Consider the following 12,477-nt stretch of genomic DNA (forward strand, 5'->3'; position numbering starts at 1 on the left):
CCTCCTAGGTCTCACAGGTCAGAGGCTCTGAGAAGAGAGTAAAGACTGTGGTTGCCTCAGCCCCTGGTCTGGCAGCTTAGTCGGTTTTGCTGACGGAAAGAAGGAGATGGAGGAGATGATGGAGGATGACAAAGAGGCCTGGACTGCACCAGTCAGGCCGGTCCGTGTCATCCCCACAGACAAAGCTCCGACGACACTGGGTCTTTCGAAAGTGGATTATCTGTGGTTTCTGACTTTGCCTAGGGAGAAAGAATTTCTTTTGGCTTTATACGTGCTTTAAAAAAAATTTTTTTTTAACTGATCTATTTACCTGGCCAGAGGAGCTAAGTTCAAGGTTTGCAAGCTCATCCAAGAGCCAGTCATCATGACTTCCTAAGAAGCTTCCAGAAATATCCTGTCAATTTCCCTGTTACTGTGTTTATGTTTCTTACCTTCTTCTGTCACAGAAGAGCCTTCTAGGGTGGGAGGGAAGTGGGCTGGGAGAGAGCTGTCAGCCATTTTCTGTGGCTGTAACTCAATACGTCAGAGAATTGAAGCTTGTTGGGCTCACAGCTAAGCTCAAGAGCCGTGACAGTGGCAGTGGGGAAGGCCTTCCTGCCACATCATAGCAGGTCTGAGGCATCACATGGATGGACAGAGCAGTGTGCTGGCTCTCGTCTCTCTTTCAAGTCTCAAGTCTACTACTGATGCCATTGTGGGGAGCCACCTTCATGACGTCATCCCACCCTAACGACCTCTGAAGTTTCTGCCTCCTCAGGCAAACAATATATGAATTTGGGGGTTAAATTTCTAATCTATGAGCCTTTAGAGAATGTTTATACCCCAGCAGGGAGCACTGGCTCTTACTCCAAGCCTCCATGTAGGGCCTGGATACCTTCCTGTGTGGTGGTCCTCTTACCACATCCCAGGCAGGAACTGATACAACCCTATTACAGTCTGGATATGAGGTGCCCTGCAGAGAACTCCTGTGCAGAAAGCCTGGTACCCTGATGTTGCTTTTAGAAAGGGATAGGAGCATGAGGATGTAGTCTTTGGGTTTAGTCCATGGATGAGTTTGTAGCAGGATGGGCTGTTAGGAAGTGGGACTGGCAGGAGGGAGCAGGTCCATGGGAGCATGCCTTGGGCAGATGTATCCCGTCCTCAGAGGCTCTGCTCCCCTCTACCCCTACTTCCTGGTTGACACGCTGGGAGGGGTCTAAAACCCCAGGAGCCTGGTGCCACGAGAACTGAGAGCCACAAGAACTCTTTGCTCAGGAATGTTGTCACCGCTATGGAACTAAAGCGGCATCTCAATGTACACATTTGGGAACTGAAGCTCAGAGAGTGCAGGTCACACAGTCAGGGTGACTCTCCCCAGCAGTGCCACCCTACCTGTCTCCTTCCCTGGCTCAGCTCTCAATTCTCTTTTTGAGGGTCTTTGATTTCACTTTTTGGCATCTGCCTAGGGAACCGTCTACTGGGCTGCCCTTCTAAATTCTCCTACCCACTTCCCCCTCATCACATAAACGTTTCCTGGTGAGATGCAAACAAAAATCTGTCCGTCCACCAGCCCCCCCCCCCCGCCGTATCCCAAATGGGGCACCAATGACAGACAAAAGGGAGCATTTCAATGAAGTCCAGCTTTGTGAACTAGCTGACTGTTCATGGAGTGAGGGGTTATGGGTGATACCAAAGTGACTGAGTCACAATCTAGCATGGATAGCTGCATCATAGCTGCATAGATGGGGTCCCTACACTCTATATCATGTAGCACCCCTGATTCCAGTTACCTATAGGGGGAGCGGGGCTGGACCTCAGGCGCGAGTCTGATGCTGTCTCCCTCCTTTCTGTGAGGGGATGAATGATGCTCTCTTGTGGCGGTCACAGCTGCCCCAATGAAGCTGGTAATGGCGGTTAGGTTGAGAAAGCAGCATTCTGCATTGCTTCCCTTCTATTTACAGAAGGCAGCAGCTTGTCATATTTCCCCAAGCAGGACATTAAAACCAGGATGAAGGGAGAAAGAAAGTGGGAGTCCCTGGGCAGTGAACTCCTCCACTCCACGGTCCCGTGATACTACATGTAAATACTCATTCATTTAAAGAGAAATTCATGAAAGCCATGAACTGACCCCCCCCCTCCCCCTACCATCTCACTGAGAGAGGAAGAATTAGAACCTATGACTTTGAAAAGAAGAGGAAAGTTCCAGAAGGTCCAATCAGTGGCTATCAAATTGCTCACCATGCCCCGAAACTAGTCACCCCTGAATGTTAGCCTGAATAAAGGGCATCTCAGAAAGCTGGGGAGAAGGGGGGTGGATGGGAGATAGGCACGTAGCGGAGGCTAGAGTGTGAATTGGCTAAGAGGATGCCTAGACTCTAGGTCCTAGAGGGATGTGTCTGCGAGTGGTTTTGGTGTTAGGGTGTGTGTGTGTGAGTGCGTGTGTGTGTGTGAGTGCGTGACCAGAAGATAATGAGGTTAGGGTAGCATGTGTGAGATGCAGTGGGGGTGGTGTAGGCAAAGAAGGGCCTGCCCCCTCAGGCTCTGTGTACAGCTAGGTCCCTGCACCACAGTGACTGTGTGAGTATGCCACATGCCACATGCGGTGGCTGCCCCTGAGCGTAGGAGGAGATCTTATCAGTGCTAGGTGTGTGGAGTTTCAGGCTACCTCATCAACACCCCCCTTCCACCTCCCATTGGGCCTTGCCCCTCATCCTCTATACAGGAAGTGGGCTCGCCCTGGGTTTCAGTCTGTTGCTGGCCTCGCTGCTGTCTGCTACCCAAGGTGCGGAGCAGGAGATGGCTGTGGACCCAGTCTCCAGTAGGACTGCAGGGACCATATCGCCAAAACTCCATGTCGCAGCCAGGTGATGCCCCTGTGTGGTCCCCTGGGAGCCCAGAGCACCCCACCACTTCTTGCTAGCTATCCCAGGGGACAGGGACTTGGGGAGACACTCATTCTGACTCAGTTCCCCCTATAGTTTCTGTCTGGGTTTAGATGACCAATCTTGTCCTGGGAGTCCCTGGGGATAGGGTAGCCTGGATGTCGTGGTTTCTTCTTTAAGAATAGGCCTTCCAATGTCAGGCCACAGTGGCTCCTTCCTAGCCCACACTATGGGGCATCTGTGAGCCATTTTGCATTGAGGGCCTCCTCTGGGCCCTGTGTGGTGATGTCTTAGCCCAGAGGGGTAGAGGACAAGGCTAGAGTCAGTGCTTGGGCTGTAGTGTGTGTGGGTCTGGTGGGACCCACCCTTGGTTCCGGTGGAGTGTGTCTTAGCCTGGGGAATAGTGAGGGAGAGAGAGAGAGAGAGAGAGAGAGAGAGAGAGAGAGAGAGAGAGAGAGAGAGAGAGAGAGAGAGAGAGAAGGAATCTCCCCCGGGACCTGGCTATGATGCCGGCTATGCTGACTGACAAGTGTCTGAGGGCCCTAGGCTGGAGGCCAGAGGTGGGGTTCCAGCTTAGATTTCTTTCTTACTTTGCTGAGTGGCTAGAGAGGTCAGGAGCATAGCCAGGCCCTGGGCTGCCTGAGGTGACAACTTCCCACCTTCAGCTGTGTTTGTAGCACTTCAGGGCCAAGGTGGGTGGCCCGAGGAAGGTGGAGCTACCTTTGAAGGTCCGTTTACTTCCACATACTCTTCCAGGAGATATGCCCAGTTGAACAGCAAGAGGTGAGCTCTGTGTGTGTGTGTGTGTGTGTGTGTGTGTGTGTGTGTGTGTGTGTGTGTGTGTGTGTGTGTGTGTGTGTGTGTGTGTGTGTGTCTTTGGGGAGGTGGTCAGAAAGGGGATCTCAAAGGTCAACAGGTCTGATAGACAAGCTCCTGCTTGTCCCCTGCCCTTAGCAGGACCCTACAGACCTGTGGGACCTCAGACTACCCTGGGCTGGAATTTGGTCCTTTTATCCTAGGAAGTAGGCTGGCTGTGCCTTGATCTTCCCATGTGGAAAGACCAGCCACGGAACCTACTCTTGTGCTGTGAGAGCGTGCTGCGACATGTGTGGGTCAGTCTGAGGCAGGGAGCATGACTGTCAGTCACCGCTGACCCTCCTCCATCACAAGCGTCATTGTGCTGGAAATCAGGTGACCCAGTTAGAATGGCCTGAGCCTGTGGGATGACAGATCCTGTCAGAGGCCTCAGTGGAGACAAATGAGTCAGGAGTGGGAACGTCTGGTAGTTGTGAAGGACATGCGTGGGTGAGCCTCAGGGAGACAGTGCCTGAAACTCTGAGGTCTTGGGCTGTTCTCACTCTGCCAGAGGCTGGCTTCATGCTGCGTGGTTTTGAGTGCCTTTCTTAGTTTCCTAAAGACCCCATTTCCTTCTTTCTTTCTTTTTTCCTAGACAGGGTCTCTCTGTGTAGCCTTGGCTGTCCTGGACTAGCTTTGTAGACCAGGCTGGCCTTGAACTCACAGAGATCCGCCTGCCTTTGCCTCCTGAGTGCTGGGATTAAAGGCATGCGCCACTGCAACTGGCTTCTCCATTTCCTTTTTGTTGAAGAACAGTCACCGCTGCTTAGAGCTACCCCTCTCCACCCCAGCCAAACCCTTCCAGAACCTTCCATATTTTCTTGCATCTAATACTGCTCAGGATGAGCGGGCACCCTGTGCTTCTTCAGCCAGGGTCGGGGAGCAGGCTTGAGTGCCTTCTCCCAGGCCTGCTGTGCTTTTGCTGGGGCTTGTGGTCTGGCCCTGACCTGCCTGTGATCTTGTCTCTTTTATTCCTTCTCCTCTCCCCTATGGTTACGTCACAGGCCTTTCCAGCTTGAGGCTGTTTAGATGTCTTGGCCTAACCCAGCTCGCTGCCTCATCAAAGACCCACAGTGCTTCAGATCAGCTGTGGAGGCCTCTTGCTTGGTGCAGCAGCCTGTTAGGGCTCCCTCCTGACCCAAGCACCTTCAGGCCAGGGAGGCTCTGGGTAGAACCCCAGCTCTGTAGACTCGGCTGTGGGAGCCTTGGTCTCCTTGTCTGGGTAGCAAAGATGCTGAGCAGCTGCTGAGCTGCTGGGCAGAAGAGAGTGGCTGGAAACTTGAAGGCCCCAGCACATGACCTGAACAGTGCTCACTGAGCGTGCCCGGCAAGCACTGTCACCGGGCCACGCTGCACACTCACTGCCCTGGTCGATGCCCAAACACAGCCCTTCAGTGCGTGTTAACATTGAGCACTTCCTGGGTGACAAGTTCAGCAACTTGGAGTGGGCACTCTGCTTTGCCAGTCTGTCAACTGTCATGCAAGAGGGATAGATGGCAGCTCAAGGCAAGACATCCTCCTTCATGGGGGGAAACCAGCGTGAGTGTCACAGGACTAGAAGAAAAAGGAATATGAGATGAGCCTTTAGAGGCTAGCAGCCTTGGTGGCACTGGAGAAAGGACAACCCTGGAGAGGCCTTTAGAGGACTAGACCAGAACCACCAGCTTGTGGAGCCTGTGAGAGCCACCTAAGGCAGGGCTCCGTGTTGCCTTGCAGGCTCTTCAGAGCTAAAGTTGGAGCCCTTGGTGGCCCTGTGCATTCTCCTCCTCTGAGCCCACCTTTCAGCCTTTGTCCCATCTTTTTTTTTTTTCAGTTCAGTCTATGAAAGATGAGGGTATCCCGGAACCTCATGGCTGGACAGCAACTGTCTGTATGTGATAGATATTAGTTTGGGAATTAGAGATCCAGGAATGAATGAAACCAAAGTGCCCCTTGTCCCTCCTTATGGCCCATCTGTGACTTGTGGGCGCAGGTGTGAGTGTGTGGTGTGTGTGTGTGTGTGCGCGCGCGCCCTCATGCGTGTGTTTAATTTTAAACTGAACACTGTTCTAAGTTGTGTGCTAAAGCCTCGAGATGTTCTTCACTATCTGCATGGGACCTGAGTGATTCCTTTGCCCAGAGCATCCATGATGCGGATGCTGCCCACCTGTCAGTCACCTAGTGGCCTTGGCTGTCCAATCTCCTGTTGTAGCGCTCACAGTGCTGTGATGATGAGTCCCTGTCATCTCACGTCACCTGGCTACGTGGGTTGGGCACCTGCTGGGAGAGACCTCATTCACACAGTGCTCAGGACTGTCCCTAGGAATCTTCTTGTACCCCTGGCATTGTCATCCATGTCTCATGATGGGATTGTAATTTATAGAAAAAACATAGGATTGTAAGGATTGGTCTGGTGTTTCAGGCATCCCTGGGGGTTTTAGAATGTATCCTCTGAGGGACAGATTTACTTACTACTTTGCACAAACAATGCCGATGCAAAATGGGGTGAAGTATGGTACGGAAGTGACAGCTGATTAGGATCGGAAGGAAGGGAGTGAGCGCCTGTGGGACAGAGGGCCTGGGGCCGGGGCTGCGCTGGCTCTGAGCTGAGCAGGATGAGGGGTCCTGACTTGTTCTCACTTTGCTTTCTTCCACTTAGGGCCTACGTCCTCAGCTCTGCCTCTTGGATGTGATGGCTTCCATAGCTGTGTCCCGGCATCTGTCCCTCTACATCCTCCTTCTGGCCTTGGCTATACCTTGGGAATCGGCAGCGACGGAGGTGAAGGGTGAGGACCCAGCCTTTTTTGATGCCCATGCTGTCCTTGATGGGAGGTCACATCCAAGACTCCTGCCATCTACAGCAGGAGGCAGGGGAGGGGGGAGGAGGGCCATCTATAGCAGGAGGCAGGGGAGGGGGAGGACGGCTATCTACAGCAGGAGGCAGGGGCGGGGGGAGGAGGGCCATCTACAGCAGGAGGCAGGGGAGGGGGAGGAGGGCCATCTATAGCAGGAGGCAGGGGAGGGGGAGGAGGGCCATCTATAGCAGGAGGCAGGGGAGGGGGAGGAGGGCCATCTACAGCAGGAGGCAGGGGAGGGGGGAGGAGGGCCATCTACAGCAGGAGGCAGGGGAGGGGGGAGGAGGGCCATCTATAGCAGGAGGCAGGGGAGGGGGAGGAGGGCCATCTATAGCAGGAGGCAGGGGAGGGGGAGGAGGGCCATCTACAGCAGGAGGCAGGGGAGGGGGGAGGAGGGCCATCTACAGCAGGAGGCAGGGGAGGGGGGAGGAGGGCCATCTACAACAGGAGGCAGGGGAGGGGGGAGGAGGGCCATCTACAGCAGGAGGCAGGGGAAGGGGGAGGAGGGCCATCTACAGCAGGAGGCAGGGGAGGGGGGAGGAGGGCCATCTACAGCAGGAGGCAGGGGAGGGGGGAGGAGGGCCATCTACAACAGGAGGCAGGGGAGGGGGGAGGAGGGCCATCTACAGCAGGAGGCAGGGGAGGGGGAGGAGGGCCATCTACAGCAGGAGGCAGGGGAGGGGGGAGGAGGGCCATCTACAGCAGGAGGCAGGGGAGGGGGGATGGTGTGAGGGGACCAGAGGCCAGGTATTTACCTCCTTGAGGCCTGCCCAGGCCTCTCCCAGGCACATGCAGAGGCTATTGATGACCCCTGCTTGGCCATGGATAGGAGCTCTGTCTCCTCCCTTAGAAAATAGGTCTGAATAGGGGGTGAGAGGTAGCTCAGCGGGCAAAGTGGCTGCTGTGTATGCATGAAAAGTTGAGTTCCCCAACACTCATATAAAACAGTTTAGGAATGGGGTGGCAAGGTGGCTCACTGGGCAAACTGCTTGCCCCACAAGCCTGACAGCCTGAATTCAGTTCCCCAGATCCTATGGTAGGAAGGAGAGAGTCAATTTCCAAAAGTCGTCTTCTGGCCTCTATGCACATACCATGGCATCTGTGCCATGTGCACTTCCATGCATGTGTGCGTACACACACACACACACACACACACACACACACACACACACACACTGAAATGAGTTTGGATCCTGCCTCTCTGAGTTACCTACCTCCTCCTCTGGCAGGTGCAGGGTGCCTGGCGTAGGGTAGTGACCATGCTCAGAGGCCATGTGAGCCCTGTAGCCAGCCACTCACACCCCACTCTGCCCACAGACTGCCCCCATCTTAAGTGCTTCTATAACTCAAGAGCCAATGTCTCCTGCGTGTGGGGTGAGGAAAGGGCCCATGCTGCCCGCCAGGTCACAAACTGCAGCATCCATACAAAATCGAACGTTCGGTAAGTATGGTTCGCTCACAGAGCAGAACCTCGGGCCTGTGGGAGCCCTGAGCTGTGGGATTCTGAGCCTGAGATTCCCAGCAGTTAGCACCAGGACTGGCCACTCAGTCATTTGGACCCCTGGTAGGGGGTGGGATCTAGGCTTTAGTTGAGAGCTATCGATCGAGGTCCTGCACTAGGTCGTTTGGGGACAGTGGCTGTGAGCCTTTGCTGCAAAGTTAGACTCCACGTCAGAGACAACTGGGGTACATATTTGGTGCTTGCTGAGTTTTTGAGTAATCTGGTATTTTGGGAGAGCCCTCGGGCAGCTGTGGGGCCACTTTGCCTGGGGTGATGCTGTCCTGTGGGGACAGGGACAGGAAGTATCTGGAGAGCCATAGGCTTCTTCAGGCTAAATTTAGGTGCGTGGAGCTTGGGGCCTGGGGGCTGAGCTGACTCTGGTTGCTGGGAGGGTGGTATGGAGATGGTGAAGGGCATGAAAAGGGATTCTGGGGGGGGGGGGCAGGTCTAGGAGCATAGGGAGCCGCTAGCCCCTAGTCTACTGTGCTGCTGTCTCTAGCACAGGGGTCCCTGAGAAAGGTCTCTGGGTAGCTCTGTAGCACTGTCTTGATTTCTAAGGTGATTCTTTCTGTTCTACAAGGTCCTTGAACAAAACCTGTAAGTTTTATCTCGTGAGGCAGGCATCTTGGGCCTGCGACCTGATCCTTGGGTCTCCAGATGTAAGTAGCATGGGCAGTGCGGGGTGTGTGTATGTGTGTGTATGTGTGTGTGTGTGTGTGTGTGTGTGTGTGTGTGTGTGTGTGTGTAGGTTTGTGCGTATGTGGTGTATGTGTATGCAGGTGTGTGTGTATATGGTATATGCATGTGTGTGTGTATATGGTGTGTGTGTGTGTGTGTGTGTGTGTGTGTGTGTGTGTGGTGTGTCTGTGTGTAAAGTCCCTCCAGCTGTGGGCTGAGACCTCAGGCTAGGCCTGGACCTCTACAAGGCTCAACCTGGTAATACAAAGCAGGCCACCTGAGCTGAACAGGAAGAACAGGAGTTGGGGTATTGAGCTTGCACCCTTGCTGCCCCCGTGTAGACTGTTGCCCCTTACCCTATACTGTGGCTCTTGCCATTCTTTTACATCCCAGTAACAATGACAGCCATACCAGACTCTGACTGAGGCCTCAGATCTAGGGGACAGTGGCATGCTAGAGTCCGGCATCCCAGCCTTGGTGCTACCTCACAACAACTTAGTGACTCTGTGTAGCTTCAAGCCATCAGTTTTCCCTACCATAAAATAGAAAAGAAAATGGAAGGCTGAGAGAGGTCTGCTGGCTACCAAAGATCACCCAGCCATAGGCAGCTGAGCTAGGATTGACCCCAGGCCTGGGGGCTCCTGGGGGCTTTTCCATATTGTCCAGCTGCCTCTTGCAGGGCCCCAGACCCAGACCATGTGGATGTAGCTTAAACATGTCCTCGGACCCTCTGGGCAGGGGCAAAGGGTTGCCGTGGGGAGTCCAGACTGTGGTATCCTGGCTTTAGCAGGTTTTACATATTATCAGAGAACAGGGAGGGGAGGATGGCACCCAGCACAGCTGGTGAGCTTTGATGTATGCAACTGACTTCCATCCTGGTCCCATTATTTCTTAGCTGTGTGACCTTAGGCAAGTCCCTAACCCTCTCTGTGTTTCAGTCTCCTGGGCTACCTGATGGGGATGGTGGTAGTATGTGTCTGTCTCAGAGGGTACTGAGAGAATTCAGTGAGGTAATTTATGCAAAGAAGAGGGGGACAGAAGTTCCCAGCAGCCTGGTACTGCCATTGCCTTCAGGGTAACCACAGCAATGATAGCCAAGCTGGGCTATTATTAGGCATGTGTGCACCTGAGCTGGTAACAGCTGTGAGAGATGAGGGCAGTGTTCTCCATGAAGTGGGATGATGTAGTCAGTGCCTGGAGTTGGTCAGGGAACTCTGATGGTCCGGTTCAAGGCTGATGCCTGTTGGAGGGGCCAGGCCTCAAGGCTTGTACTGTAAACTACCACCCAGTCTCAGAGCATATGTCCTACCGTGGCCTGCCTCTGAGCCTCCTCTTGCGGGGGGCCTGTGGTACCGCCTACTGGGGGACCATGTCACTCATCCTCTGTGCTCTGGTCATTCTGGGGAGCTGCGGCTGCAGTGGTCTCATGTGAACCCACTTCCTGCTCTCAAGCTAAGTGGTCTCAGCGAGCAGCATCAGGAGGGACTAGCTGTGTTCATCAGCAAAATGTGAGCAGTGGCTGCCTGCGACACATGTAGGACCTAGCCATTCTCTTCCAGAACAATCAGGGGATAAGGCTACTTAGCTACTTGCATACCTCTTGTGATGGGGAGCTTTCTCCCAACCCTGGTGGCCTACTTCAGTTTCTATCGGGGATTACTGAGTCACTATGCTCTGTGCCAAACCCAGCTGCTGCCTGTGTTTGTAAATAAAGTTTTATTAGAATGTGGCCCTTGAGTTGTGACAGACTTAGCTAAAAGTGCTCCCAGCCTGGCTGGTTATAGACAACAGGTGCTGTCCCCTGCCTTACATAGCTGGGTAGAGGCAGGGCATGTCCTTGTCTTGACATTTGACTGGTCCCTTCTTCTCAGTATCTTCTGGCAGCTACACCTCTGCCTTTCTCCCTTGTAGTTACAATCACTGACCTCCGTAGACATCCTCAACATAAGCATGGTGTGCTGGGAGGGGAAGGGCTGGCACATGGTGGAGACCTGCAACTTCCGTCCCTTTGATAACCGTGAGTATAGAGTCTGGTTTTGTGGGTGCCATCTAGCCTATCCGCCTCTGAGCTTTTCCCAAGCCTGTCTTGGTTCCAACCTCCCCACCCCACCTGGAGAGTCCTATTTAGACTTCAGCTTTCACTTATTTGTGGGTCTGTCTCCTGCTGGGTTGGGAGCTCCCCAGAGCAGTCTCTGCTCACCCTGCCCCTCTTCCCTGAGCACTCAACACCAGCCTGAGCAGGCAGTGCTTGTGGAAGGCTTGAGTGTTGTTGAAGGACTGAGTGCTCTTTGACTTTGAAGGCCACCTCTAGAGAATCAAAGGGAAGGGGGGTGGGGAGAGATCCAGGCAGGATTCAAATCAAGCTCAGCAGTCTGGCAGGTCACATTTGGGCTTTGGTTTTCTTCTCTGTAAAGTGGAGATAACTGAGGTCCTCATAACAGGAAAGAATGTGAGCTAGGATGCAGGGGGAAACCGTAATGTTTTGTGGGTGGACGGAATCTCAGGGTTACAGGCTTAGAGCACTTTAGTGTGGGGATAATGAAGTAAACATCACACTTAAAATCCACGAAGGTAGAGGCTGGAGAGATGGCTCAATGGTTAACACCACTGACTTGCTCTTGTGTGAGATCAGTTCTCAGTAACCACATGGTGACTCACGATCATCTGTCATAAGATCTGATGCCCTCTTCTGGCATGCAGGTGTACAGGCAATGCACTCATATATAAAATAAAAATAAATAAAAGAGCCACACAGGCTGGGCATGTGGCTAGTGGTAAAACACTTGCCAAGCTTGTGCCAACATACTCTCACAGATATTAATAAACAAGTATATTGAGTGAGTGTGTAAATAGTGTAACTGAGAAATGAATCTTAGATGTTTATAATTTATATTCAGTAAGTATACTAGTGGAATACACAGATATAAGTTTTATATGAAATGCTATGTAATTATAGTTATATGTTTATAATTATTTAAATATATGCCTTGCATAAATATATTCATGTAAATACATCAATGATAAAGACATCTGGATAAAATAGAGTACATGAGCTGGTGCCTGTACAGCTCTCCGATAGGTTGTCAAGCAGGGCAAGGCTGCTTGCCAATCACTCACCAGCTGATGAGTCACCCTGGAGAATGCCTCAGCAGACATCACAGTCTCTGACTTGGGCATCCTAGGAGGGATGGTAGGCACAAAAGGAAGAAGATCCCCAATAGATTCACTCTGTTAGGTGTAGGCAGAATAGCAAGAGCAGCGGCCTCAGGGTGGCAAAGCATACCTAGGGAAGGTTGCTCCATTTGAGCAGAGGATTGAGGAGAAGCAGGTGCAAAGGAAGAGGGGCAGGACCAAGAGGGAGGGAAGAAGGTTTAAATTGGGCCGGAATGGGTTCAGAAGAAAGAAGGAAGTAGGTAGGTGTGGAGGAGGAAATGGAACCGGTTCAGAGTAGGACATGAGAAAGAGAAGAGAAGGGGGGGCACGTGTAGAGGAGGAGGAAGAGGGGGTGCAGAGGAAAATGAGCAGGTGTAGTGAAGGAGAAACAGGTGCAGAGGGGGAAGGGCAGCAGATGGAGAGAAGAAGCAGGTGCAGACAAAAAGCCCATGCAGAAGAGGGGCAGCAGGTGTTGAGGATGGGACAGTAGGCTCAGAAGAGGAGGAACAGCTGGTGCAGAGGAGGAGCAGGTGCAGAGGAGGAGGGACAGCTGGTGCAGAGGAGGAGCAGGTGCAGAGGAGGAGAGAAAGCAGGT

At 53.0% G+C, this 12,477-nt stretch overlaps 1 protein-coding gene across 7 annotated transcripts in view; it reads left to right on the plus strand.

Annotated features, from left to right (window-relative positions):
- Positions 1–12,477, plus strand: part of IL2RB (interleukin 2 receptor subunit beta) — a 43,359-nt gene that overhangs the window by 24,001 nt on the left and 6,881 nt on the right. For 3 of the 7 annotated variants that reach the window (XM_084749132.1, XM_084749133.1, XM_084749127.1), the window contains exons 2-5: positions 6,355–6,481; positions 7,868–7,991; positions 8,632–8,710; positions 10,641–10,746. In XM_084749132.1, coding sequence (XP_084605258.1) covers positions 6,388–6,481; positions 7,868–7,991; positions 8,632–8,710; positions 10,641–10,746 — 403 coding nt within the window. In that variant the 5' untranslated portion in view covers positions 6,355–6,387. Of the gene's footprint in view, positions 1–2,735; positions 2,844–3,526; positions 3,645–3,880; positions 3,974–6,354; positions 6,482–7,867; positions 7,992–8,631; positions 8,711–10,640; positions 10,747–12,477 lie in introns of those variants that run through there. The other 4 variants (XM_084749128.1, XM_084749130.1, XM_084749131.1 and 1 more) reach the window with 4 other exon arrangements.

Source organism: Acomys minous (genome assembly GCF_964271855.1).
Source record: "Acomys minous genome assembly, chromosome: 12".
NCBI classification, from domain to species: Eukaryota; Metazoa; Chordata; class Mammalia; order Rodentia; family Muridae; genus Acomys; species Acomys minous.